The following is a 20151-nucleotide window of genomic DNA, read 5'->3' on the forward strand; positions in this document are numbered from 1 at the left end:
CTACTTATAATCGTTCATTTTAACTTTTTCAGTAGGCTCTGTGCCCAATGTAGGGCTTGAACTCATCACTCCAAGGATCAAGAGCCACGTGCTCTACTGACTAAGCCAGCCAGGCACTCCTATTAATAGTGCATTTTAAACTTCCGTATAAAAATGATGGAAAAATAAAATTGCATGCAACACAAGAAACAGCTCTTACTTGCTAAATGGCACAATGTAGAATCTTTACATTGCTGAAACATTAAGTGGAATAAGTGTCACAGATAAACTCTAAGGAAAATTATATTTGAAATACTTAAACTACAGGGGCACCTGGCTGGCTCAGTCCACAGAGCACGTGACTCTTGATTTCAGGTTTTGAGTTCAAGCCCCATGATGAGCTTTAAAAAAATTTTTTTAAATATATTTAAGCTACATTCCAGAAAAGTATGCTATAAAGATGGTATCATTACTGTGAGAGTTGAACTGAGGAGAAGAGGCAGGTGTGCAAGGGGAAAGAAATGACCTAACAGCCCAATTACCTAAAACAGAAAAAATTTTAAGCTCTATGCTATGGAAAAGTAGAGAGCCTTTTGCCTACTAATAGTTTACCAATAAGTCCACTCATTACAGAGAGCTATTAATTAGATGGGAGATTCTGGTTTTGTGATTCCTTTTCACAAGGCAACTTTTACAGCTGTAATTAAGATAAAGGAAACCATTCAGGATTTTTCTCAATGAAATCGTATTTATTTACTTTAAAATTTCCCTATTTAAGTTTTCAGATCTTATACCCCTTTGGTTTTATAGAAAAAAAGTCCTCCAGGGCTACTTCTTGGATCCTGAGATTACTAAAATCCATTCCCAGTACAGCAGCATCTTCAAATCTATTCTCTGTGGAGTTAAACCCTCTCTTCTCAATCCCTCAGAAAATGAATTTAATATTAACCTAAGAGGCTGTTTCCTGATTCCCCCCCCACACACACACACACAAAACAAAAACAAAAATAAAAAACATTGATATCATAGATGAAAAACTTTCAGTGATTCATGAAGGAAACCTGTAAATGAGTGAAACACTACGTGAGCTGACTTCTGAAAAAGCAATTTTTACCTTAAAAAAGTCCTAGCTCTAACACACTAGACATACAGAGAAAAGGTATATTTTTAGGCTTCATTTTATGAATTCCCCAAGATGAAAATGAGATTTTAAAAAACCCATACCTGACTAAGAAGTTGTCCATGAAATATGTTATTCACAACATTCAGAACCTGTTTGATAAGTTTTCTTTGAGAAGTGGGGATAAGAGCTGGTAACCTAGTACCGGTTGTCTCTAGTTCATGTTGTATTTTATCCAAAAGTTCACAAAGAAATTCCTGAGCATCTTGTTGGGCATAACCACGAAAGGCTGGAATGAGTCTCCACACGGAGTGTAGCATAGCGAATGGTGAGACCAAGGCCCACTTTCCAGACCACATGACTTGGAACAAGGTATGCAATTCATGACAGAGAGAAATGTATTGTGAACTGGACTCCCTTGGCTGAATAAGTTCCATATTTCTACTCTTGGATGCTCCACCACTTAGTCCTAAGGATAAACTTGGATGTCTGGAGAGAGCACTGCATGTATCTTTTTCTTGGCATTCATTCATTTGATATACTGCATCTGTGATTGGTGGATGCTTATAAGGTGACCTTGTCTTATCACCAGCTGTCACAGCCAGCCATCGGTTCAGATCAAGTTTTAAAAAACATTGCCGAAAAATAAGTAAATGACTCAACACTTGAAGAACAGAATTCATATAGCAAGTATTTCCCAAATTTCTCAATCCTGTTACACCAGGGGTTACTATTGGCCTTCGTTTACCTGAGGAGTCACTGGCTTTTTTTAATCTTACATCTTCTGAGGTAGATACTACTTTATCTTTTGCTGGTGATGCTGGGGTTTGTTGTGGAACTTGAACAGGAACTATTTCTACAGTAGTAGACTGAGCTAGACTTTGCAAACGTAAACTCTTTCTTGGATGTATATTTTCCAATTCTGCTTTAACTTGATACTCTAATTCTTGTTGTCTTTTCTTCACTTCTCTTTTTGCTATTTTCTCCTGAAATTGTTCCTCTTGCCTTTTTCTTCCAATGGATGATTGTTCAAACCAAATTCGAAATATTTTACCCATCAATATCCTTCTCCTGTGCCACAGGGCAGTATACATTTGATCTTCATTTTGAAGGAGAAATTGGGTGCCATCAGGTAAGTAGTAAGTATCATCACTTGTACCCACAGACCGCAAAACCCTTCCACTACGAGTGGTGCACTGATAATTTTGACTTTTGATTGCACTTAACATATTTCGTAGCAACTTCAGGTCTCCAGTTGCATTATCATTTAGAACATAATCATCACAAAGGTAACAAAAAACATACATCTCATTCACCTCCAATGCAACAGGATGACTGCTTTCTTGAAAGTGCTTGAGTGCATGTTCTTCAATATATCTTCCACAGGCAACATGAGAACAGCTAAGGCAAGCCCAAATTGACTCAGTTGTATTGCAGTCCACACAATGCCACTTCTGAGGGTTGAGGATGGAATGGTCTTGAGCAAGCTGCAACTGCCCAATATGTTTGCACTTATCCATTGTTAACATTTATTTAGTCTAGCTGAGAAACACATAATCCAAACAAGTCTCTGTTCACGATACCTGAAGCATCTGAAAACTAAGCAGAACAATACCATTTTTAAATAAAAGAAAGCAGTATCTTTCTTTTTTATAAGGTATTTTTCCAAGAATAATTTTATAAATTTGCTTCCTTTCCTCCCAATTTCTGGGCTGCCTGTCATAAGCCACAGACAGTTCTCACTTTTCTCTTGCTCTGGAGGTCTCTAATCTCTCATCCGCCTTGCTCAGAGAGAACCACACACTTCACTTTATTTTCTCTAATGGGTTCCCTTTGAAAACTGTTTTTAATTTTCTGCCACCATCTACTGGTAAAGAATGGGTACTGACCCCTTTTCAATGAACTAGAATAAGATCCATCCTCCTATGTAACAGTTGAGGGCAATTTATAAAACTACATTCCCTTTCTTAAAGGGACTCAAATAGATCTTACAAATATCCACATTTTGAGAGCCTTATCAACATAGTTATTAAAGCATAACCACAGTGTAAAAGCATGAGTTCTGAAATAAAAACTTAAGAGATAAGAATTCTACCTCTGCCACATACTGTTTGTCTGATTTGAGCAATTATTTTAACTTCTCTAAAATTCTTCTGTAAAACAGGGAAGAATCACATCAATTTCAATGAAGAATTGAGATAAAATATTTGTCTACCACATACTAAACACCCAATAAATGGTAGCTATAATGGCAGTTATAGGGCAGCCCGGGTGGCTCAGCAGTTTAGCGCTGCCTTCAGTGCCTTCAGCACTCAAGAGAGTGATCCTGGAGACCCGGAATCAAGTCCCACGTCGGACTCCCTGCATGGAAGCCTACTTTTCCCTCTGCCTGTGTCTCTGCCTCTCTGTGTTTCTCATGAATAAATAAATAAAATCTCTCTATATATATATTATGGCAGTTATAGTGAACAAATCTTAATATTCTATTTATTTAAATAAATCACAATATTCTACCTAATTACCATTTTAAATTTAGCTTTTTGCTAATAAATCAATAATGACCTTCAATTTATGGCTTTATAACATACTTTTAATTTGATAGACTTTACAATTTGCCTTAGGGAGGGAGGAACACAAAAGAGGAGAACTGTGTTTGAATGGCCTCTTAGGAATGTGCAAGGATACACAGGCAAAGAGAAAAAAGGAAGAATATGAAGTGGATGACAATATTATGAACTTTTACATTCTGGCAGGCCTACACACTATCTGAAATCATAAGCTCATTCTAAAAACAAAAACAAAACCCCCCATCAAATAAAACAAATGAAACCTATATGGTTTTGACCAGAAACATGCTCCTTTATCATAGTAGAGTCAGGAATACTTACTTCTGCTACAAGTATCTAAAGATAGGGCACCTGGCTGGCTCAGTTGGTGGACCACATGACTCTTGACCTCTGGGTTGTGAGTTTGAGTCCAATGATGGGTTAAGAGATTACTTAAAAATAAAATATTTAAAAATAAAAATAAAACTAGTAAACTGAAATCTAGTTAAAAAGTAGGGATCACAAAATAGTTCCTTCACTGATTTAACGCAAATCAATCACAAATTTCAGGTCACAGGTGGAAACCTAGTTACAAAACACTCAGATCATTTTATGTAGCATGATCGATGCTTTAAGTTTTTTAGGGCAGCAAGACAATATGAATTTCAGCAGTACTTGCAGATGCCACCTCCAGGGCTCTAAGAAAGCTACAGAAGTGAAGCTAATTTTTGATTCCTTCCCACCTCTTTTTTTGTAAAATCTCCTAGCAATCAAAGAGCCCCTTTCCCTCCACTTAACTTTTTCAGATGCTGGGTGTATCCTGAATATGGACTTAAGGCTGACCAGTCCTGACCATTACATGTGCATACAAGAGCATATTTTAAGTTTATTTCTCTTCCTCCAAAATTTCCTAAAGTCCAAAACCTATTCAAATATAGCATCTTATTAGAACTGCTAGTATTCAACAATAATTGCTAATGGCAAAATTAAGACATCAGTGATGAATATTCTCCATTATCCTAAATCCTTCCAGGTACTGAAGCTAAATGCTCATTCTTGACTCCTCTTTCTTTCCCCACACCAATCCTTCAGGAAAAATGGTTGGTTTAAATATTTAAAATATTTAAAATTGGTTTATATATTTAAAAATATATCTAGAACCTGACTACTTAGTACCTCCACTGCTCTCACCACGCCAAGCACAATCAAGTCTCACCTGGATTGCTGCAATAAGGCTCCTTAACTGGTCTCCCCACTTTGATTCTTGCTGCCACCAAAGTTTACACAGCTACAGCACACTCTGCCTTTGAACTCAAACCACCAGGGCCCAGACCTGCCATTTTAGAGGGTCCCTGCTTTTTAGGATGTGGTTACCAGCACACATCCCTAACTCCCCTTTTGGACTCCTTCACCAGTACCTGGAACCTCAAAAGTTCCCTGCCCCAATCATCCCCAAGCCTGCTTCCAGGGCCTGTGGGCAATAAAAAGCCACTAAAGAATTCTGAAGAATGACATGATCAGATACATAGGTTACAGATGGATCTGAAATGGCAGATCTAGATACAGGGTGAGTGATTATAAGAAATTATTACTCCAGGGCAGCCCCGGTGGCGCAGCAGTTTGGCGCCGCCTGCAGCCTGGGGTGTGATCCTGGAGACCTGGGATCAAGTCCCGTGTCAGGCTCCCTGCATGGAGCCTGCTTCTCTCCCTCTGCCTGTGTCTCTGCCTCTCTCTCTGTGTCTATGAATAAACAAAATCTTTAAAAAAAAAAAAAAAGGAAATTATTACTCCAGATATTATATGGAAATTAAAGCTGCAGCGGCATTGAAACAAAGATGGGAGCAGAGGTAAATTAGTGTTACACACACATTGGCTGAAAGGACTGATCGAATATGGAGAGTAAGAGAAAAATCTAGGGCTCTCTTCTACTTTTATTTATCTTTTATTTTTTAAAAAGATTTGATTTATTTGAGAGAGAGTGAGAATGAAAGAGAGAGCACACAGAGGGAGAGGGAGAAGCAGATTCCCCCTCTGAGCAAAGAGTCTGACATGGGCTTGATCCCAGGACCCTAGGATCATGACCTGAGATGAAGGCAGACACTTGACCAACTAAGCCACCCAGACACCCTTCTACTTTTATTTTTAAAAAGATCATATGGGGGGATCCCTGGGTGGCTCAGCAGTTTAGTGCCTGCCTTCGGCCCAGGGCGTGATCCTCGAGTCCTGGAATCGAGTCCCACATCAGGCTCCCTGCATGGAGCCTGCTTCTTCCTCTGCCTGTGTCTCTGCCTCTCTCTTTCTCTTTCTGTGTCTCTCATGAATAAATAAAATCTTTTTTAAAAAATCATATAAAAATAAAATTAAAAGGATCATATAAAGAATACAGAGATAATTTAAACATTTATTTCTGTAAGTCAGACAGTAATTATTAGTTCAGCTTGAGATGAAGAGAGAAATGCCATTTATCTGTACTCAAGGGAAATTATTTCATTATAAAAATGTTTTAAAGGTTTGAGGGAGGGATCCCTGGGTGGCTCAGCGGTTGGGCGCCCACCTTCAGCCAAGGGCATGATCCTGGAGACCGGATCAAGTCCCACATCGGGCTCCCTGCATGGAGCCTGCTTCTCCCTCTGCCTTTGTCTCTGCCTTTCTCTCTCTCTCTCTTTCTCTGTCTCTCATGAATAAATAAATAAAATCTTAAAAAATAAAATAAAATAAAATAAAATAAAATAAAATAAAATAAAATAAAATAAAATAATAAAGATTTGAGGGATGCCTAGGTGGCTCAGTGGTTGAGTGTCTGCCTTTGGCTCAGGGCATGATCCTGGAGTCCCCGGATTGAGTCTCATGTCAGGCTCGCTGCATGGAGCCTGCTTCTCCCTCTGCCTTATGTCTCTGCCTCTCTCTCTGTGTCTCTCATGAATAAATAAATAAAATCTTTAAAAAAATTGTTTTCCTTTGAAAAAAATTTTTGAGAGAGAAGCAGCAAAAGAGAGAGCACAAGTGGGGGTGGGCAGAGGGATAAGTAGAAACAGACTCCCCGCTGAGCAGGATTTCCCAGACACAGGACACAGGGGTTCAATCCCAGTCCCGAGCTGAAGGCAGAGGCTTAACTGACTAAGCCACCCAGGAGCCCCTCTTTCTAAATTTTAAAGGTGGTATGAGTTAACACTTTACACAAAATTCAGAGAAGACTCAAAAGAAAAAACCCTACAAAGTATATAGCCTATTTTGGGGTTATTCATATTTTCAAATATCTAGAAATTATGAGCATATTACTTGTATAAGTTTTAAGTAGGTATACATATTAGTGTATGATTTAGCTATATGTATGTGCTAAATATAGCCTCTTTACTCCCTTTAATATATTCTGCAAATACATGCCTAGATATTACTAAAAAAATCTATTTAGATGATAGTAAGACCTTCCGCACCCTTCAACATGATTCTATTCAATAAAAAGTCATGAAAAGGGTGAAATGATTATCAGATGCCATCTCTCTGGGAGGCAATATAGCAGTGGAGAGGTATCACAACAAAATGGTTAGAAAGCACACTCTGAAATCCAAAAGCCTCAATGTTAACATGTGGCTGTGTGCCTTAGACAAATTATTTATGCTCCAATCACCTCAGTTTTCTTATCTTTAAAATACAATAGTAAGAACACCAGCAGGGTTGTTGAGGGAATTTTATAAATGTATATGTATAAAGCACCTAGAATAAACCCTGTCACTTAATTATGTGGCTCTCAGTACATGTTAGCTGACAATACTGCTGCTGCAGCTGCTGCTGTAAATACACGTTTCCTTCTAGTTTTATCACTTTTAGCCAAGGGTTCATTCTTCTCACCCCAACTTCTCACTTTTAGCCAAGGGTTCATTCTTCTCACCCTAACTAAGGTGCTAGCTGATAATTAAGATGTTAGCTGAGAACTAAGGTCTGACCTCTACCAGGGTATTTGCATTTTAAAAGAGGATCTCTTAAAGATAAAATCCTTTAAAAAATCCAAAGAAGTGAAAACCAGGGTTCCCTGGCTAGCTCAGCTGGTAGAACCCAAGACACTCTTGATCTCAGGGTTGTGAGTTCAAAGTGCATGTTGGGTGTGGAGATTACTTCAAAATAAATTTTTATTTTTTTTAAAGATTTTATTTATTCATGAGAAACACAGAGAGAGGGCAGCCCCGGTGGCTCAGCGGTTTAGCGCCGCCTTCAGCCCAGGGTCCGATCCCGGAGACCTGGGATCAAGTCCCACGTGGGGCTCCCTGCACGGAGCCTGGTTCTCCCTCTGCCTGTGTCTCTGCCTCTCTCTGTGTGTCTCTCATGAATAAATAAATAAAATATTAAAAAAAGAAAAAGAAAAGAAAAGAAACACAGAGAGAGGCAGACACATAGACAGATGGAGAAGCAGGCTCCCAGCAAGGAGCCTGATGCAGACTCGATCCCAGGACCCCAGGATCACGCCCTAAGCCAAAGGCAGACACTCAACCACTGAGTCACCCAGGAATCCCCAAAATAAATTTTTAAAACCAAAACCAAAACAAACACACAAAGAAGTGAAACCAGAGGCTGGAATGACAGATCAGGAGATTAATATTTTAGAGCAGGGGGCCCACCCTGTTTACTTATGAAAGAAACCAAGAGGGGGCATACAACCAAGAGAAGGGCAGGGAAGTAAGCAAGAGCTAGCAAACAAGACTGCTGCCTGAGATTTCCAGCTAGCACTGCTGCTTAGAGCCAAAGCTCAAAGACACTTACTAAGGTATCCCCAAAGGGGCCTCAACACACAAAGACCTAAGAGCTGGGAGGAAAGGAAAGGGGGATGGGAGTATTTTCTTGACACTTCCTATTTTCCTCTACTGGGTTCAGAGCACTTCTTTTCACTTGCTAATCCACTGTGGAGAAGCTATGTATTAACTGGTTAGTTTGGAGATTGATTATGTAATTTTTAGCAATATATTCACTTTAAATAGAGATAACCAAATATTTCTGCATCCTCATGTAGAATCTGATAAAATATTACCTGTCCCTGTATATAATAGCAACACACACAAGTCATGATGTTTTGAACGAAATCTATAAAGATTAAAATAATATATATACTATCATTTTGTGTATTTAAAAAATGTTTCATACTTAAAATTCCAATGAATATCTACGAAATGTGTTTTTTGAAACCAGGTACGCTATCTTTATTTTAAAGACCGATTTATAAATATTCTGAGGGCTTTGTCATTCTTCACTGCTTAAAGACAATTAAAATTTTCAAATGGCTCAAAGAAAACCATTTAAATGATTTAAGCTTTTCATGCCCTATAACTAAGCATTTTTATTTTTAAAATTCCCTAAAGTTCAAGAAAATAATTGTATTTGACTTATTGAAAAAGCTGATTATTTTACAGAGGGTTAACATATAATTAAGGTAATTACAAAATAGAAAGCTAAAATGACTAGAAGAAAAATAAAACATTCAATTTTATTAAATATGGTATTTTTAGTTAAAAATTTATATCATAGAAAAAATCAAATATCATTAGTAAAACATATAACTTGTTACAGTTCAATAAAACAAAACTGCTCATGCTTACCACCCAGTGTAGAGTGTCTGAAATTAATTTTAATCTACTCAAATTATAGCCCTTTGCATCATACAATCCAGGTTTTAAGCATGTAGTAATACCTTTCTGACATATATTTCAATAGCTCATCCTATTGGCAGTTCTAAATAGCTGACCACCAAAATCTTTCTGCATCAGTCTCAGGCACACTGCAAAACTTAGCTTACCAATACATCTTACCTTCACAGAATTAGTTCCTTTTCCAATATTCTCTTATTAAAGATAGTATATCATCACTGAAGTATCCAGAATAGGTTTTGTTGTTTTTACTCCTCCCATCTTTTCCACTCAAACATTCAATTTGTCACCTATGGATATAAGGTTATCACTTCCCAAGTCTTTATTTCTTTTCTTTTCTTTTTTTTTTTTCTTATTTTTTTTCAATTGAAGAGTTATCATTCTTATTATGGACTTTTATTATATCATTCCTGAGGTACAGCAGTAACATCCAAACTGGTTTCCCATCATCCAGGCTCTTCCTGTACTATCTTGGCAAATTAATCTTCAAGTTTGCTTTGACGGTTTTACTCTTAAAATCCTGTTCCCCAGGGGTGCCTGGGTTAAGCATCTGCTTTGGGCCCAGGATCAAGCCCCATGTCAGGCCCCCTACTCCTCCTCTGCTCCCCCTCCATAGTCCTAACATATAAAATCTTAAAAGAAATCCTCTGTTCCCCATAGTTCAATAAAACAGCAGATTTATGAAATTCCTAGCTAGCTCACTCTGTAGAGCCTGCAATTCTCCATCTCAGGGTTGTGAGTGTGAGCCCCATGTTGGGTCTAGAGATTACTTTAAATCAATCTATCTATCTATCTATCTATCTATCTATCTATCTATCTATCATCTCTTCTAACTTCCTAAAGGACTTGGGTTGTACCAAATGTGAATCCTTGTGTTTGTATATTCACCCAGTTCATACCCACTGAACTGTTGGGTAGGTTCCCTATGGCCAGTGAGGGATAATATCTCAAACAGGTTTTGATCATCTTAGCAAAAAAAAAAAAAAACTTTATGAAGATCCTTCAGGATTTTTTTTAAAGATTATTTATTTATATGAGAGAGAAAGACAGCATCAGAGACAGCACAAGCAGGGTGGAGGGCAGAGGGAGAAGGAGAGGGAGAAGCAGACTCCCCACTGAGCAAGCAGTGAGCCTGATCAGGGGCTTAATCCCAGGACCCTGAGATTATGACCTGAACTGAAAGCGGACACTTAACCAACTGAACCACTCAGGTGCCCCACTTCATGTATGCTCATGGTTTTAAACACCACTTAAATGATGACAATTACCAATCCTATAGGTTTTATAGCCATCTTGTTCCAGGTTACCCAATTCTTGGCACAATCAACCAACTTGTTTAAATGCAGGTTTTGCTTCAGCTCTCTTTATAACATTTGAGTAAGTGGTCAAGAATAGGAAGTCAATTATACTTCAAAAGAGAGAGAAAGGAAAAAGAAAGAATAGGAAGTCATGGATCACTAGTGACCAAAATTGCCCTCCATCCCCACTCAAGTGGCCATTTCCCCCTCAGAGTCAGTCAAGGCAATTTCCTGATATTTTGTGATGTCATTATCCTACTTTCTCCATCCTTAACCACAGCCTACCACATGTCTTGTTCCATTCTTTGTGCTTTCAGATACCCAAATAGATTTTAAACAAAAGTAAATGGAGATATACTTCCCCACCCCTAATTAAGATTGTTTTAGGCATCTGGCTAGCTCAGTCTGTATACATTCAACTCTTAATAGAGCATTCAACTTTTTTTTTTTGGCAGGGGGGATGACACACACAGGTCTTGATCTCACAACTCTGAGATCATTACCTGACCTGAAATCAAGAGTCAGGAGGCTTAATGGACAGAACCGAGCCACTCAGGTGCCCCTAGAGCATTTAACTCTTGATCTTGGTGTTGTGAGTTTGAGCCCCATGTTAGGAATAGAGATTACTTAAAAATAAAATCTTTAGGGCTCCTGGGTGGCTCAGTTGGTTAAGCATCTGCCTTGGCTCAGGTCATGATCTCAGGGTCCTGGGATTGAGCCCCGAGTTGGGGCTCCCTGATCAGTAGGGAGTCTGCTTGTCCCTCTCCCTCTGCCTGCACCCCTACTTGTGCTTGCTTGCTCTCAAATAAATATTTTTAAAAATCTTTTTAAATTTAAAAAATAAACAGGGGCACCTGGCTGGGTCATTTGGTGGAGTGTGCGACTCTTAATCTTGGGGTTTTGAGTTCAAGCTCTATGTTGGGTGTAGAAATTACTTAAAAATAAAATCTTTTGGGGATCCCTGGGTGGCTCAGCGGTTTAGCGCCTGCCTTTGGCCCAGGGCGCGATCCTGGAGACCCAGGATCAAGTCCCACGTCGGGCTCCTGGCATGGAGCCTGCTTCTCCCTCTGCCTGTGTCTCTGTCTCTGTCTCTCTCTCTATTTCTATCATAAATAAATAAATCTTTAAAAAAAATAAAATAAAATCTTTTTTTTTCTTTTAAGTAGGCTCCATACCCTGTGTGGAGGGTATGGAGCCAACACAAGATTGAACTCAGGACCTGGAGACCAAGATCTCAGCTGATATCAAGAGTCAGAGGCTTAACAGACTGAGCCACTCAAATGTCCACAAAATAAAATCTTTAAAAAAATAAAAAATAATAGATCAAAAAGTTAAAAAAGATTATTTTAGGTTTTGGTAGGATATGTAGTGACCCTTTAAATATATATTTATGCTCCAAATATAAATATTACTAAGAGCTACAAATATCACTGAAAAATTAGAAGGGTAGCTAATATTTTCTTCAAAAATTAACAATCCGGGGCACCTGGGTAGTTCAGTAGGTTAAGCAACATCTGCCTTCAACTCAGGTGATGATCCCAGGGTTCTGGGATGGAGTTGGGCTACCTGTTCAGTGGGAAGTCCACTTAGTCCTCTCCCCTCCTCCCCCCAACTTCTTGGTCATGTGTGCATGCTCTCTCTCAAAAAAATAGATAAAAGGTTTTTAAAAAATTAACATTCCACTATAAATTTGTTAACCTCAACAAAATGATCTTTTCAGCTGGCCACTCCCTTTACACCTTAAGACACTTAGAAAGAAACCATGGGGGGATCCCTGGGTGGCTCAGCGGTTTAGCACCTGCCTTCAGCCCAGGGCGTAATCCTGCAGACACGAGATTGAGTCCCACATGGGGCTCCTGCATAGAGCCTGCTTCTCCCTCTGCCTGTGTGTGTCTCTCTCTGCCTCTCATGAATAAATCAATAAAAAAAAAAAAAAGTGACACACAGAACTCAGTGGCTAAATGTCTGCCTTCCGCTCAAGGCCTGATCCCAGGGTCCTGGGATCTCCTGAGATCCATGGAGTACCACATTGGGCTCCCGGCACAGAGCCTGCTTCTCCCTCTGCCTAAGTCTCTGCCTCTTTCTCTGTGTCTCCCATGAATAAAGTAAAAAATCTTTAAAAAAAATTTTTTAAAGTGACACAGAATGAGGGATCTGGCTAATATACGCTCCTAAAAATAATCTGTATTTTCAAATCTGAATAAATGCTAAAATATTTTGCTTTATTAAGAAGCTTCTCCCTTTCCATAGCTCATACTTTGTCAAACGATCACATAAGTTGCATTTGATATAATTCCTAGTGTGTCTCATAGCACTGTTGTACAGTTTTTAAAGATTTATTTATTTATTTATTTAGTAAGGGGTTGAGTAAGGGGCTCTTGGTTTCTGCTCAGGTCATCTCAGAGTGATGACCTCAGGCTCTGTGCTCAGTGTGGAGTCTGCTTAGGACTCTTTTCTCTTTGCCCCTCTCCTTGTGGGTGTGTGTGCTCTCTCTCTCTCTCTCTAAAATAAATAATTTTTTATAAAAAGAATATTTAATAAAATCATGTTACAGTAATCATCTTTATCTTATTAGAGAACCTCCCAGAGGGACAGATATTAAAGAGTAGGCATATGTTGAATTTTAACAAAGCTAATTTTTATAACAAAACTTACTTTTTAAAGAAAGATTTATTTGAGGAGGGGAGGGGCAGAGGGAGAGGGAGAAACCCAAGCCAAATCTGTGCTGAGCATGGAGCCCCACACAGGGCTGATTTCACCCAGAGATCACGACCCGAGTCAAAATCAAGAGTGGGCAGCTTCTGACAGAGCCACCCACAAAACTTAATTTTCTTTTAACGGTACCAAATAACCTAAACAGATCCTCTAAAAGCTATTAAAAGTAGGGAGACTTATTATTTTCCATAATAAAAGATAGGAGGAAATGGCAATTTCAACAGGAAGTAGGCCTTAAAAATTACTAGCCACCACAATCTTTGCATGCATTTGGATTAAGAATGAAAATAACTTTATCCATAGTAATTAGGGCAAACCCTACCCACTCCTTATGAGTAGTTTACAAATTTCCATTTATTTTATGGAACTACCATAGTACCCTGTTATCTTAAGAGATGTTTACAAAATTCCAAGGGAGGGCAGCCCCGGTGGAGCAGCAGTTTAGCACTGCCTGCAGCCCAGGGCCTGATCCTGGAGACCCGGGATCGAGTCCCACGTCAGGCTCCCTGCGTGGAGCCTGCTTCTCCCTCTGCCTCTCTCTCACTCGCTCTGTATCTCTCATGAGTAAATAAAATAAAATCTTAAAAAAAAAATGCCAAGGGACATGCATAGTGACTGGTACAAAAGGGTTCAAAATTCTGAAGGAAGAAATTATTGAATGAACGAACACAATGAACTCCCTTTTCCCTCTTAGGTATGCTATTATGCCTATTATGTGCTTTGGCACCTCTTCTTGTCAATCATGATGTATTTCCTTTCCTTTATCCTAGAAAGGCTGTGGTTATTCTTTCTGCTTCTAGAGATCTAGAGTCTATAATTACCCTGATCTTGCTTGAAACTCCTCATTAGACAAAAAAGGATATTCTTTTACCCTGGATCTTCTCCACGTCTCTTAACATTGCCACCCCACCCCCCACCCCCCAGAAGCACAGAAATTGAATCTAGTTGATAATGTTCTAAGAAAAAGCTTCTAGAAAGCAAGTTCTCCCACCAGGTTAATTGATTTCCTCACCCATCACTGCTTTTAAGTATTTCACTCATGGGCAATTTTGTTCCAAAATATTTATCATTAGTGTCACACCACCATACTTATACATCAATCTATTGCAGCTAACTTCATAACAATGAGGGAAATGTTCACAAAAAGATTGACCATTCTACTAAGTGTCTAGAAAACGGATTTCAAATACTTTGCATAAAATGCCTAGACTATCATTCTAGCATATTCATGATTTGGCCTAACAAGTATATTCTTGGGACCATAAATAAATTAGCTTTTCCTATGTAGAACTCCACGAAAAAGGAATTCTTTATAATAAAGTTTTATGGTACCTGAAAGTGCTGTGAAAAACCAATGTACTTCAATACTCTTAATCTTTGCCAGAAAGCCAGTATTATTGAGTCCTACAGTTTAGTTACTTGTCAAATATTTAGGTTGGGCCTACTGGCAAAACTGTCCGCCATTACTGAATTCAAATTTCCTACCTTGATTAGACTCTTAAGCCTGTGCTCTAGTCTCTCTCTAATCTGCCATTAGAATCTGGCAACCATGTTTGTTCTGCCTAACATTACAGGAAGGAGAAAAACTCCAGAGCACCCTTTTTCTTCTGCTACCAAGAAGTCAAGATACTGCTTTTCTCTGTATCTCTATACCATTTGAAAACACAATTCAACAAACATTTACAAGGGGTTTTCCAGCATGTTAAGCAGATAGGTGCTAGGGATACAAACAAAATACAACCAGACTCTGCCCTCAGACAACCCAATGAGCAGAAAATCCTCTTATGTACCACCATAATACTCAATAAGATTCAAGTATGTAGAGGAAAAGTTTGGTAGAGGATATATATGATAACTTACTCCTTTATTTTTGCAGTACAAAATGAAAAAAAATCTGAAGGGGGGGTATAAAGATAATTAAGTAGAAACAATATAAATATTTTAACCCAAATCAACAGATTTTCATTTTAAATATTCCAGTAAGTGTATCATTGTATAGTATACAACACAGATTCACTTATCACTTAAATGTTTTTAAACTGAAAAAATCTGAGACAATTGATATTTTAAAAGAAAAACAAGGGGATCCCTGGGTGGCTCAGTGGTTTAGCACCATTCCAGGGCATCATCCTGGAGTCCCTGGGTCGAGTCCCACATCAGGCTCCCTGCAGGCAGCCTGCTTCTCCCTCTGCCAGTGTCTCTGCCTCTCTTTCTCTCTCCCTCTCTCTCTCTCTGTGTCTCTCACGAGTAAATAAATAAAATCTTAAAAACAAACAAACAAGATGAATGTTCAATCAAAACAGACAAAAAAATTTCAACTGTCTACAATGTATGCGTTGAACTCTGTTCAATATTAGAATATTTCTAAATTTCAATACAGAAAATCTTATGAAAAAATCCTAGATTAAAAAATCTGCCATCCATTGCAAAATTAATGGCTAGTACACAAAATGTTAAGAGAAATCAGAGCAGGGAAGATAGAAGCTCAACAAGCCAAAATGTTTAAAATCTCTTTAAAATCTGGGAGGGGGGGGGTGGTAGTGGGGGAAATTAAGTAAAAATCTCTTTCAAATCCCAAGATGCTAAATTAAAAATAAAAAGATTAGGGTTCCAAGAATACAAAGTTTTCCTCTCTTTCAAGACAACTAAATATCTCACTGAGATTATGAAATATTCTATAAACATGTACTTAACTCATGTTTGGCTTTCTGAATTTGATCACAGTGAACAGCCAATTCTTTTTCCTTGTTTACACTGAATACTGGTTTTAAGGACGACTCAATATGGAATTCCAGGCCCCAATGTTACCACCCCCCTACTTTTTCCCCACAGGCAGCTACTTCACAGATAATAAGGAATTCAAGTGCAGGGCCTGAAGGTCCTATTTCCATGCTAATTTCACAATCCCGTTACTTGCAAGATATGACCATTAAAGAGCGGGAGGAGGAGGGGGGAGGGAATCGGGAGGGCTTCAGAACAAAGCGACTCTTCTGAGACTCGCTAAATTGTTTACTTCCAAAATTAAGACTGCAAGAAATTACCCAGTTACCGGTAGAATTTACAACAGCTCAAACTTGCAGTTGCAACAATTACCATGTTTCATTTTTTTTTTTTTAATTGGGGGTGAGGGTTAGGAGGACCGTGTCCTACTACCTCTTAAACTTGAGCATTTTTTTTTTTTTCTCCTAGTGCTGACCCATTTCTTATGCCTCAAAACGAGGTTAGCTTATTAGCATTCCTTCCCCGAAGGCCAGCGGGGATGGTTTAGGCTAGAATCCCAAAATCCTAAGTGTCTCTAAGTGGCAGCAGGTGCTGGCAACGCTGGGACCCGACCGAGGCAGAGAGGACAAGCCGTTCCTCGCAAACGGAGGACCAGAAACGGCGCTGGCAAAGCCTCCCGAGGGCGTGGAGCATCCCTCGGTGGCAGGCGGGGCAGAGGGAGACCAGCTCCGCAGAGCGCCCGGTGCGCGCGGGATTCGCGATCCCGTCTCCTCAACGCTTCGGACCGCGGGTCTCGCACATCTGCCCCCCCCCCCCGCGCCTCCCCGACAGTCTCGCTCTTCCCCCCTTCCCCTCGCAACCCGCCCCCCTCCAGCCCCGCGCGGGGTGGCCGCACGGCGAGCCCGGCCGCCGAGGACGCGGCTCCTCGCAGCATCCCTGCGCACTCGGCAGGCGGCCCCACCGGGACGCCGGCCGCGGCATCGCACAACCCACCGGAACTTCCCACAGGCGCCAATTCTAAATTCGCCGGACCGGCCGCCGCTGCCAGCGCCGCCTCCGCGCCCGGGGGCTCGCTCCCCTCCGTCCGTCGCAGCCCCCCTCCCTCCCTCAGGGGCCCCCGCGTCCAGCGCGGCGGGAAAACGCCGCCAGGTGCCTCCCGGCCCCGGGGGGCTCCCGTGGGACCTCCGCGCCCGCACAGCCCCCGCCCCCTTCGGCCAACGCCGAGGCAGCGCGCCCGTCGCCACACTCACCCGCCCGAGCCGGCGCGGCCATCTTTGCGCTCACGCCGGGCCCCGCGCCCCCCGGTTCGGCGGCGGCGGCGGCGGCGGCGGCGGCGGCGGCGGCCCGGCCGAGCGGCTACGTCAGCGGTGACGCCGCCCTGCCCCGCCCCCCGCGCCTCGGGAGCGCCCGGGCTGCAGCCTCGCTCCACAGCCTCGCTCCACAGCCTCGCTCCACAGCCTCGCTCCACAGCCTCGCTCCACAGCCTCGCTCCACAGCCTCGCTCCACAGCCTCGCTCCACAGCCTCGCTCCACAGCCTCGCTCCACAGCCTCGCTCGGCGGCTGCCCCCGGGGGCGCTGGGAGCCGGGCTTCCCTCCCGAGGCCGGCTTGGCACCTGTCCTCAGGCCGCGGCCCGGGGCGGCGTCGCCAGCGTGCACCGCGAGTCCGGAGACGCGGCACAGCCCACGGAGTTTCTGCGACTCAGGCCGCGGCGGACTGTTTGGCAGAGACGCGCGCCAGTTCGGTTGTCTTCAAAAAAAAAATAAAATAAAATAAAAATCAGCGCAGGTTAACTGGCGTAGAAATTCTTCGACAAAACGTTTCCTTTCTGAGGAGGAACCCAGGTGTGAGCTCAAGGGCATCCCCTTGGACTCAGCCTCCTCAGACAGCAATTGGGCAAGGAAGGTTCCAGAATGGCACACTTAGTGAGAAATAAACTTAAGGGGCCCGAAGGGACACCCCTGTCCAGAATTAGTTGACTCTGAAGTTGCCGACTGACCTGAAATTGCCAATTTAAGATAATGAGATAGACACCGAAAGGAAGAGCCGGGAGAGAAAAATCTGGAGAAGAGGAAAGCCCAACGTCCAGGTAGATGAAGATGAAGCTGAAAAGTCTGGACTAAAGTCAAACGTACAGGTACACGAAGACTAAGCCGTTAGTATTTGTCGAGCTTTTACTCTCTGCTCAGCTCTGAGCCGTTTCCGCCTCCGCTACCCTGAGGAGAGTATTGCGAGTGGAAAGACCCTGCCTTTCTCAGGAGAGGTGGGAGCAGCAAGACGGACGCGCCAAGTTAGTAGCACGTCCGTGAAGTGCATTACGTTGCAATATGTAAGGCGAGTTATAAAATTGTGCATGTCTTCTAGTCAACAGCTACTTTGGGGAATATCGTTCCATAGTATGACCTGGAGAATAAAAACGAGCGCACGAAGGTACTCGTAGTATATTATCGGAAACAGAAGTTTGAAGGGAAAAGGCTAATTAACATCTGGCATATTAACCTCGAGAATTCTTATGTAGATCACAAAGCGGCCTCAGTGTGATCAATTTATATTTGAAGAAATACCAAATAGGGACGCCTGCGTGGCTCAGCGGTTAAGCGTCTGCCTTGAGCTCAGGGCGTGACCCTGGAGATCGGGGATCGAGTCCTGCATCGGGCTCCCCGCATGGAGCCCGCTTCTCCCTCTGCCTGTGTCTCTGCCTCTCTCTGTGTTTCTCATGAATAAATAAAATCTTAAAAAAAAAACAATGTACATGATTCAACTGCATAAAATGTAGTCATGCACATAAAGATTATACATAAGGAATGAATTTATAGAGCTTAATATTTCCTTCATTTCCCCCTCATACTTAAGTGCATAATAATTCTTTATAATTCAATTCTGTCCCCTGCACGTTCCTCCCACTCAAAACACATCAACCGCTGTCTTGTAATCTTTCTCAGCTCATTAATTTCTAAAATGTACTAAATGCATTACTAGAGAGTATCTCTTAAGAGGGAGTTTTTCATTCTAAGTGTTTCCGACATAACGATATAGTGCTTCCCGCATTTCCTAGAAAGTAAAATATGAGTTCAGTACCCTTGCTCTTCATTTTCAATGTGAAAAACCCCTTCCGGAAGGTCTTTGGCAAATATTAAAAGTTTGCCACTGCCAATCTAGGGATTTTACTTTTGGGAATACAAATAATTTTTACCTGAGACTCCAGCAACTTAGAAGGCTATTCATCTCAGTGTTATTTAGGATAGTGAAAATCAGAAATAACCTAACTTGGACAGCCCGGGTAGCTCAGTGGTTTGGCGCCTGCCTTTGGCCCAGGGCGTGATCCTGGGGACTCAGAATCGAGTCCCACATCAGGCTCCCTGTGTGGAGCCTACTTCTCCCTCTGCCTGTGTCTCTGTCTCTGTGTGTGTGTGTCTCTCACGAATGGATAAATAAAAATCTTTAAAAAATAACCTAACTTTCAGCACTATGGGGAAGGTTAAGTATATCTGATATCCTCAAAAATCTTATTTTCAGGGGTGCCTGAATGGCAACCCGGGTGGCTCAGCGGTTTAGCGCCTTCTTTGGCCCAGGGCCTGATCCTGGATCAGACCCCACATTGGGAGCCTGCTTCTCCCTCTGCCTGTGTCTCTGTATCTCTCATGAATAAATAAATACAACCTTAAAAAAAAAAAAAGGTGGGGGGAATCCCTGGGTGGCTCAGCGGTTTATCGCCACCTTCGGCCCAGGGTGTGATCCTGAAGTCCCAGGATGGAGTCCCACATCGGGCTCCCAGCATGGAGCCTGCTTCTCCCTCTGCCTGTGTCTCTGCCTCTCTCTCTCTCTCTCTCTGTCTCCCATGAATAAATAAATAATTTTTTAAAAATTAAAAAAAAGAAATGGGAAGACAACAAAACAAGGGCAAGTTGAGTAAGGCATAGGACTGAATACAAAGATACAAGCTAGGGAGAGGTGCTGGATGGGAAGGATGAGCTGGAGATAAGAAATTTTCTGGAGATTATTGTGTTAATAATTGGAATCCCTGGGTGGCTCAGTGGGTTAGCACCTACATTCGGCCCAGGGCGTGTTCCTAGAGTCCCGGGAACGAGTCCCACATCAGGCTCCCTGTATGGGCCTGCTTCTCCCTTTGCTTTTGTCTCT

The 20151-nt window shown here is 41.6% G+C and overlaps 2 protein-coding genes across 11 annotated transcripts in view; one reads left to right on the forward strand and one right to left on the reverse strand.

Moving 5' to 3' along the window:
• The window catches only part of USP44 (ubiquitin specific peptidase 44), a 52861-nt gene that overhangs the window by 10073 nt on the left and 22637 nt on the right, over positions 1–20151 (reverse strand). For 7 of the 10 annotated variants that reach the window (XM_025438694.2, XM_025438692.2, XM_025438699.3 and 4 more), the window contains one exon: positions 1204–2698. In XM_025438694.2, coding sequence (XP_025294479.1) covers positions 1204–2628 — 1425 coding nt within the window. In that variant the 5' untranslated portion in view covers positions 2629–2698. Of the gene's footprint in view, positions 1–1203; positions 2699–9440; positions 9569–17262; positions 17364–20151 lie in introns of those variants that run through there. The other 3 variants (XM_025438695.2, XM_025438693.1, XM_025438701.3) reach the window with 2 other exon arrangements.
• On the forward strand, positions 5193–18552 carry LOC125752545 (translation initiation factor IF-2-like). The gene is made up of 5 exons (XM_049094251.1): positions 5193–5212; positions 16887–17316; positions 17470–17755; positions 18201–18340; positions 18409–18552. The coding sequence occupies exons 1-5, from the start codon at positions 5193–5195 to the stop codon at positions 18550–18552; spliced, it is 1020 nt and encodes a 339-aa protein (XP_048950208.1).

The sequence above is a fragment of the Canis lupus genome, chromosome 15, assembly GCF_003254725.2.
Source record: "Canis lupus dingo isolate Sandy chromosome 15, ASM325472v2, whole genome shotgun sequence".
NCBI lineage: Eukaryota > Metazoa > Chordata > Mammalia > Carnivora > Canidae > Canis > Canis lupus.